The 9,654-nt window shown below is 38.9% G+C and overlaps 1 protein-coding gene across 2 annotated transcripts; it reads right to left on the reverse strand.

Moving 5' to 3' along the window:
* Positions 1-8,038: 8,038 nt before the first annotated feature.
* LOC118833413 (60S ribosomal protein L10-like) lies at positions 8,039-8,683 on the reverse strand. 2 transcript variants are annotated; one of them, XM_036740769.1, is made up of 2 exons: positions 8,575-8,683; positions 8,039-8,493 (listed from the first exon to the last, which is right to left on the reverse strand). In XM_036740769.1, the coding sequence occupies exons 1-2, from the start codon at positions 8,681-8,683 to the stop codon at positions 8,039-8,041; spliced, it is 564 nt and encodes a 187-aa protein (XP_036596664.1). The 2 variants fall into 2 exon arrangements, with proteins under 2 accessions (XP_036596664.1, XP_036596663.1); XM_036740768.1 differs by having other exon boundaries at positions 8,039-8,683.
* Positions 8,684-9,654: the final 971 nt, after the last annotated feature.

Consider the following 9,654-nt stretch of genomic DNA (forward strand, 5'->3'; position numbering starts at 1 on the left):
GAAAATAAATCCTATCTTCTGAGGCCTTCTATAGTCCCTTTTAATGATTGTGTCTTCTCTCTGAGATAATTTTCATTTACTCTTGTATGTCTTTTGTATGTACACGATTGTTTGCATATTGTCTTCCACATCAGAATGCATGCTTCTTAAGGTCAGGGACTGTTTTTCTCTTTCTTTGTATTCCCAACAATAAGTTTAATGTCTGGTACATAATAAGCACTTAATAAGTGTTCTTTGAGTTGTAACTGATCTGAAAAACATGCCAAGCAGAGATAATCTAAGAATCATCAGACTACCTGAAAGCCATGATGAAGAAATGAGTCTGGATATCATATTTCAAGAAACCGTAGAAGAAAACTGCCTATATCTTTTAGAACCAAGAGGGAAAAGTAAAAATAAAAAGAATGCATTGATCACCTCATGAAACAAACCCCAAAAGGAAAACTTCTGGAACTTTATAGACCATAATACAGAACTTCCAATTCAAAGAGAAAATATTGGAAGCAGATAGAAAGAATTCAACTACTAAGAATCCATAGTCAGGATCACATAAGACCTGCCACAATGAAGGAGAGGAGAGCTTATAATATAAACCTACCCCCCAAATTGAGTATAATCATATAGGGGGGAAATGGACTTTTAATAAAATAGAGGAATCCCAAAGACCGGAATTGAGTAGATACTTTGAATTACTAATACAGGAATCAAGATAATCACAGAAGGGTGAATACCTTTGAAGAGTTGGAAGAATCCATATAACAATGAAGTGTTTCATATTCTCATAGAATCGATTAAATCTATTAAATAGACAGAGAAACAATGAGTGTGCCATCAGAACCCTATTGTCTTCTAGAGTCATACATGGAGTAAACCAGAGAGAGGGCCTAGGAATAGTCCTGTTGTTTTTTCATGATCTTAAGACAATGAAAGGAAAAAGGAATATTCTACGAGGGAATAAGAGAGAGGAAAGGAGTGACTTTTATTAATTCACATGATCGGGGTACATAAGAACAAGCGTAGGGAAAGGAATGGAGAAACAGATTAAATTGGGCCCTTATTTTCATCTGAACTGGACAAAGGAGGGTTAAATATATAAATCATACACAAGAAAAGATTTTGTGTAGAAATACATAAACAATTTGGAATCTGGTAGAGAGAGAGAGGAGAGAAGGTATTAGTCATAAGCAAAATAAATATGCATTGAGTGAAATATGTTTATAAAGGTTAGCTTTGTAATAGATACTGAAGGACAGCGGATGCAGAATAAGTAATTTTTGATGATCCTGAAGATAAGACAAAAGAAATTTAAAAGGTGATAACCCATTCCAATAAGGTTCCAATTCTAGCTTCCTATTTAAAATCAAGAGGCAGCTAGGTTAGTGCAGTGGATAGAGTAATAAACTTGGAGTCAGGAAGGTTTCATTTTAAAGCTGGCTTCATATTAGCTGTGTGGCCCTAGGCAAGTCACTTAATCTCAGCTTGCCTCAATTTCCTCATCTGTAAAATGTAGAAAATAAAAGCATCTACCTCCCAGAATTGTTGTGGAGGGGTAAAATGAGATATATTAGTAAAATATTTTGTAAACTTCAGTAGTAGTATTAGTAGTAGTAGTAGTAGTAGTCATCATTGTCATAGTTGTAGTAGTAACAGTAGTTGTAGTTGTAGTCTAGTAGTAGTAGTAAAAATTTAACACAACAAGAACTCCTTAGCTGATATGATTGTTTCTATTTTACATAATTTACAGAGGAATCCTCAATTACTAAAGTAATGAGTATGTAAACCACTGTAGTATCTAAAATTTTAGCACACAACTTTAAACTATTCCCCCAATAGACTTCATTTCCTATTTTGGATTGATTAAAAGAACAATGGGAGTGTTATTAGTTGTTAAAAGCCTCTGTGGTTATGCTTAGAGTACTAGCTGATGGAAGATTTCCTCAATAGATGTAAGACAATCTGGTAATCAAATTGGAAGAAATAATTTTCAAGTTAAGTCAGAGTTAACTAAGTGCATCTGGAAGGCAATTATAGCATCCCTGAAGGCAAATAAACATTATACCCTGAGGCACAAAGAAGTTATTCTCTTAAGGCAATAGTTAAAGTAAAAATTGTCTTTGTGACTGCTAAGATGTATCTATCTCCCTGTTGTCTTTGTGATGCGAATATTTGTATTTGCCTGTTTCACCCTTTTCTCCACATACATTATCACTTCATACACACACACACATGTATGATTAAATTTTGCCAATTAGTACAAATACATTAAACAGATTTTTAAAACTTTCTACTCAAATCTAAGGGTTGTCTTTTTTGATAGCTACATTGTGTTCTGTCCATGTTTGGTTTTTTAGAAGGTTTTTAGTTCTGCTCTTAGGTGAATCCAATTACATTACCTTCTGTACAAGATTTGTGTCTTTCCTCCAAGCTATTGCAAGTGTGCTCATGTGGCACCTACCCAGTTTTCCTCTTTGTTCTGGAGAGTGACAGCTTTAATAACACCAAATTTCAAGTCAGATCGGGGGAGGAGAAAATCTCTCTATATCCTCCCTCTCTTTCTTAACCCTTTCTTTAATCAGGCAGCTAATCCCTACTCTTTAAAGACTGTAAGGACCCAAATGAAACTATACACACTAGAAGACTTACATACAGTTGTAAATAAATACAAAGTAAGTACGGATTGATGTCAAAACCAGCATTTATACTGTCAGTACACATGTACTAATCTGTCTATTATGTGTTCCTCTGGCTACCATCTCAACAGGAGTTTTATTGTCCAGACCAGAAACCATAAAATGGAGGACTTAACCTTCTCATCCCTAGAAATTCCCACCGGGGGGCACTGCTGTCCTAAGTTGGTGCATGTCCCAGTTGTCTACTACATCTATTTTCCCTAGGGACCATGCCACAGTTCACACTCTGGCCATCATCTGGCCAGCAGTCTTATTGCTATATGTGTACTCATACCCCTCTTACCTTCCAGTTCTTGAACCATTAATTCTGCAAATACTTATGTCAGTCTCCTTTCCTGTGAAGCCACTCACTAATCAAACTAAAATACCATTCTCTGACCACAAATTCCCTATAGACACTGTCTACTCCTATGGGAATATAAGCTTCTTGAAGAGAGAGACTGTCTTCACTTTTCTATTTGTATTGTCAGCACTCAACACAGTGCTTGGCACATTATCGCTACTACTAAGCACTTTTTCCTAAGAAATGCCCTTTTCTTTATTTATTCATTTACATGCTAGGAAGAAGGTCGAAAAAAGGTCTTTCCATTCACCGAAGCTCTGCCTGGATTCACTTCCCAACGGCTAGAATACTCCCTCTCTGTTACCCTCACCATCCTAGTGGTACTAAATCCCTTGATTGCCAAAGAACAATCTCCTCCTTCACCAATTTCAGCAATTTATTCTGTGATTCCCATCTACTTCAAACCTACTCCGATGTCCTATTCTCCCACTCTAGATATGCTTGCCCTTTGGAAGTTCTTTCTGTTCTTTTCTACTAAGAGACATGGCAAGTACACACGCAGCAAGTGCATAATACAAGTGCTATGTGAGTTGTACTGACAAATGAGTATTATAGAAGTATGTTTCTTCCTGTTATTCCACCTTGCATTATTGCTTGCCCTGCTAAGCAGTTAATTCAATATTTTTATGACTGGATAACTATATATTTAGAGACATTTATTTATATATGCTGAATCAATAAAGCTGTGGTTAATGTGAAAAAGAAGAAACTGACTTATACTATATTTGAACCAAGGGGAAGAGGAGTGGAGTATTTATATGCAAATGATAATTTGTCCAGTTTGTAGGTCACCACAAACAATATTTTCATAATGAGGCTATCTGCATTAAGCCAGATTGCCTACCATGACAGACACAAAATCTATTGTTGGCTTTTGTTCTAAGGCTTTCTAGATTGGTATAGAACTTGATGGAACCTATCCTTTGTGGACACAGGCTACAAAAGCCAGGATGGCCTTTAACAACATTGTTTTTCCAGTGATAAGACAAAATTAAAATCACAAATAACCCAAAAGACAATGGACAGACGTATGGTGGATACAAGTACATTTCAGTTGTAACCTTTGTCTCTAAAGCCATTTGCATAAGACTTCTTATTGGTGGAGTCAATTACTTAATGCTGTGTATGAAAGGTGGAATTGGAGAGAATTAGAGTATGTGTTGATTTTATATGGAGGATCTCAAGATTTTCATATAATTTCTGTACTTCCTCATTTTCTGCATCCTTTGGGATGAATAATGCTGCACAAGTTGCAGCTATTTGTTTGTGTGTGGGGGTGTGTTTGTAAATGCCTATAAAGTGTCCCATAAAAATGATATTTCTTTTTATCTTTGGGTACAGGACTAAACAAACTCCACCAATTTTTTATTTCCATCTGTGATAAGAACTTCTTACCTTGCCTCCTCAGGAGACTTCCAGAAGACCTACCCTTCCCCGGCCACCAATGTTATGGTCCTGCCCATGCCTACTATGAGGAAATATTCCAGGACATGACTGCTGGGAAAAGGCCTTCTTCAGGCCTCCCAAAACACCAATTGCCATGAAGCTAGGCAGTTAAGGCTGTTCCCAAGACCTTGAAAGATAACCTTGAAACTTCAAGTCACCTACTTTTAACAGGAAACCTCTCTCCATCCACTGAAGCTCTGCCTGGACTCACTTCCCAATGGTTAGAATATTTACTCTTTGTTACCCTCACTATCCTAATGGTACTAAGTCCCTTGATTGCCAAAGAACAATCTCCTCCCTCACCAGTTTCAGCAATTCAATCTGAGATTCCATTCCACTTCAGTCTTACCTCTGATGTCCTATTGTCCCACTCTAGATATGCTTGCCCTTTTGAAATTCTGCTCTTTAATAAACAAACTTTATTTTACTTTAAAATTCTTCTATGGCTGCTTTCATATCCTGGCACTTACTGAGACTTGGATCCTTTCAGATGACACTGTATCTCCAATTTTCAGTGCTGGCTGCACATCTTCCTATACCTTCTAATTCACTACTTCTAGTCAAGGAGTAAAAATACTCCTTGCTCTACTTTTTTCCTTTTCCAGACTCTCCCTCCACCACCATCACTTAGCAATCTCTATTCCTTATCCAGATTTTAATGGCTATTATCTATCTAACCACAAGACATTCTTCCCCTTTACTCAATGAGTTCATTGTGGTTTATGGTGTTCCATTCCTTCTCAACTCTTGTCTTCTCAATAGGGGATTTTAATATACATAGATATTTCCTCAAATGCTCTAATTTCCAAGCTTCTTAATCTATTCAGCTCTGATGGTCTATGGCTCTCTGCTTCAGCTACCCACATAAATAGTCATACCTTTGATCTTGCCACTCAGACATGTTCCAGGTCCATGTTCAAGAATTCTAAAACGCCTGAATCTGATCATATATGTTTAAATCACTCCCTCTCTCTGTTTTAATATCCCTAACCTTATGTTTCATCTTCACCATGACTTCCAATCTCACAATTTCTTAACACATTCCCAAGCCATTGCTCCTTTTTTAGCTATACTTTCTTCCCTTCCCAATTTCAACTCCTTGCTCAACCAGTTTATTACTCCACTCTCCTCCTGAACCTCTTGTCTTCTTGTCCTATCTCTGATTACCTTGCCACAATTTAACTCAGGATTACTTCCACCATCCTCCTCCATTGCTTCTAGCCATGTTGCTGAATGGAGAATCACACCAAATGTCCTTGATAAAAGTCAGAGGGATGGCTGGTTAAGAACTAATTATCTAATACTAAAAATAAGGTGTTAAATACAAACTCATTTGTAAACAACTATGGACAGGGATTATAGAAGATTTTAATAGTTACTGCCTCCTAAAAAAACCCAAATTAGTGAAATTAAATCTACAGAAAGCTTGGTATGAAACCCATACTAAGTATAATAATCCTAAGAGCATTCATAGATGGTAGTAGCAGGACAACAAATACACTCAAAAGTAGAAAAGATTTATCAGTTTTTCTATAGATGATTTATTGATTCTATAGTCAATGATGGTAGACTCTAACAAATCAGTCCCCAATATGGTAGAAAACAGAAGTAATTCTTACAAAAATGGAAGCTGGAGGAAAACTGGATCAGAACAAGAATCAATAGAGAAAAAAAATCTAATATAGAAAATCATATATAATTTACATGGGAACATTAAAGAACTATTTCACAAGATATTTCATGTATGTATATATATATATATCAATATATATGAGAAAAATCATAGATAAGACTATTATTTAACAAAGAAATCAAGAGGACATCAACAACTACTTTTTTCCTCTTTACAAAATCTGTATAGATTGTCTACACATGTATCCTTTGATGAATATTTGAGAAGAGCTTGGGCAAGCTTTTTCAAACTATTTTCTAGAGATCACACATTCACAATCATAGTTGCCTATAAGGTACAAAAATCTCACCATTAACTGTTAATTATTTTTAAAATGGCATTGTAGAGCAAAAGGTTGCCATTAAGGCTTTTCTCTAACATTGAGTCTCTCGTGTATGAGAGAGAAACAGCATGCTACAGTGCACAAAGTGATGAATCTGGAGTTGGAATATCTAGTTTGAGTAGCAGCCCTGCTACTTACTATCAATGTGACCTTAGGTAAGTTACTTAATTCCTCTTGACCTCATATTCCTCATCTGTAAAATAAGGAAATTGAATTAGATATCCTCTGAGGTCCCTTCCTACTCTAAATTTATTATTCTATGACCATATGTTAAATTCTAAAAGATCCCTTCATATTGCCCTGGAAATACAACTCATACCACAAGGGGAAAAGTTCTGTCTTCAATAGCTCTTTGATTTAAATGTCAAGTGAGGCATAAAGCTGAGAGAGATTATGAACTCCAAAAATGTTTTCCACTGTCATGAAGGATGTTCTGTGCGGGATCCAAATGGAGGAGGAGTTCCCTAGAGATGATGAGTTCCTGCAGATGCTGTCTTTTGTGAATGACACAGAGTTCATTTCCTTAAGTCTGTAACTATTACAGGATCTCCTCAATGACATAAGTGATTATTCAAAAGAAACAGGCCTAAGAATCAGGACAGGAAAAAACAAATGGATGAAAAATGCCTACTTTTCATATTGCTTAATTCAGCTGGATAGTGAGTCCCTCAAAAAAATGTGTCTGGAACATGAAGGATGATGCTCTCAGTCACCAATTTAGTGAAGCAGGGCTGTATACTTGTTGCTATGCTCCCACGCTCCCATGCTATTTTCTTGGATGTTATTGGACATCTTCAACAAGAATAAAAACAGCAGTGAGATCAGCTTCCACAGTGACGATTAACTATTTAACTTAAAAAGGCTATAAGCCAAGACAACATTGAAAGGAGAATGGGTGTGCAACATTTTGTTCACAGATGATTATGCATTCAATGAAGTCTCTGAAGCCAAGATGCAACAGCATATGGATCAATTCTCTGCTGCCTGTGCTAATTTTGTATCAACATGAAGAAAATAGAGGTTTTCCAACAGCCAGCAACACACCATCCATACATGGTACAACCAGTCACAGTAAACGGAGAAATTCTGAAGGCCATGGATGAGTTTACTTACACTGGCAAGACACTTTCCAGAGATGTCCATATAGATGAAGAATTTGCCAGATATTGCCAGAGCTAGCTTAGCGTTTGGGAGGCTCCAAAAGAAAGTGTGGGAGAGAAGAGGTATCAGGCTACATTCCAAATTGAAGGTCTACGGAGCTATTGCGCTGACTTGATTGTTGTATGCCTGTGAAACCTGGACAGTATACCCTAATCTCTTCCACTCAAATTGTCTCAATATAATCCTGAAGATTACCTGGTGAGAACTGCCTAGCATTCAAAATCCATTGCAAAGAGCACAATTCTGATGAACTGACCATAGAGTTCTTATACCAAACTCACCTTTGCCTAAAAGACTATTTTATTTTATTTATTTATTTATTTTTAGCAGTATCTAGTTTATTTATATCCCCAGAAAGGTAGATGTCACAGCACACATACCCCTCAGGAGTGGAATGCCCGCCATTTATCCAAAGGGCCCCGGCTGGGGATGTACTTAACCCCACAGCCATCAGGAATGAGTCGCTTCTCAGCTATCATATCCTCAAATTTATCCACACTGAATTTGGTGAAACCCCACTTCTTGGAGATGTGGATCTTCTGGCGGCCAGGGAACTTGAACTTGGCTCTCCGCAAAGCTTCAATCACATGTTCTTTATTCTGGACCTTGGTTCGAACCGACATGATAAGTTGGCCAATGTGTACACGGGCTACAGTGCCCTGGGGCTTCCCAAAAGCTCCCCTCATGCCAGTCTGGAGCCTATCAGCCCCAGCACATGACAACATCTTATTGATGCGGATGACGTGAAATGGATGTAGCCGCACACGAAGATGAAAGCCATCCTTGCCACAACTCTTCACCATGTATTTGTTGGCACAGATCCGAGCGGCCTCTAAGGCTTCTGACGACAACTGTTCATATTCATCTGACACCATGTGGCCACACAATGGAAGTTCGTCCACTTTTGCTTTCTTTCTACCAAGATCGAAGATTCGTATCTTGGCATCAGGAACTCCCCTGCAGAAACGGGACTTTGGGTACGGTTTATTTTTACAGTACCTGTAACAGCGGGCGGGACGGCGGCCCATGGTGCCGGCGCCAGCAGGGACTCCGTCTGCAAGGAGAGAAGAGAAACAAGGCCGTCTGTCGGGGCGGGGCCGGGGCCGGAGCCGGGGCACGGAGCTGGGCCGAGGCAGAAGCACTGGGCCTGAGATCGCAACACCAGAAGCACTCACCTCGTCGCAGGGAAAGTGACAAAGGGACGCCGCATCCGCTGTGTAGGCCTTTTATAGGACGCCGGTCTCCACCCCAACCGACCATAGAGTTCCCGGTTCAGGCGTGCTGACACTCTGGAACTTTCGTGTGACCACAGAGAAGCTAAGCCACCGGGGCCTGCGCACTCGGTGTGGGGAAGCGGCGGGTCTGCGCAGAGTGAAGTCTGGCGCATGCGTCTCTGTAAGGGAGTAAACGGCTGTTTTATGAAGCACTCACACGTAGTAAGCACTCACAGGGTGGTAAGAAGCATTATGCGAACATTCTCGGTATTTCTGAAGAACTTCAGTATTGACTGTGAGACGTGGGAAATGCTGGGGGGGACTGTCCAGTGTGGTATATCCACACCAAAGAAGGCACTGTACTTCATAAGAAAAGCGGAATCATGGAATCACAAAGAAAACATGAGTTGCACAAATCCAGAGCCGTTTCCACCCTAAATGTTATAATGTACCACTTGTGCCCAATCTGTGGTAGTGCCTTCCTGAATTTGTATTGGTCTTATCAGCCACAGCTGAACACACCTACCCAGACTCCAACATGGTGATGTCATTGGTCTTCTTCAAAAATGAGGAATGCACAACAATATCTGGAACAGGTACTTGAAATGGACAATGAAGTTTGCCCAGAATTGAAAAGGGAGAGTGGCTTGGATTACATTTGGGCATATACAGTGATGTAGACAATCTCCAACTATCCCCAAATATTTTAACGGCAAGTAATATTCCGGTGATACTGTATGGTTGTCAGTCTTGAAACCCAGAGAATTTAACAGAATCAAGGTCAG

The sequence above is a fragment of the Trichosurus vulpecula genome, chromosome 1 (assembly GCF_011100635.1).
Source record: "Trichosurus vulpecula isolate mTriVul1 chromosome 1, mTriVul1.pri, whole genome shotgun sequence".
Classification (NCBI taxonomy): Eukaryota; Metazoa; Chordata; class Mammalia; order Diprotodontia; family Phalangeridae; genus Trichosurus; species Trichosurus vulpecula.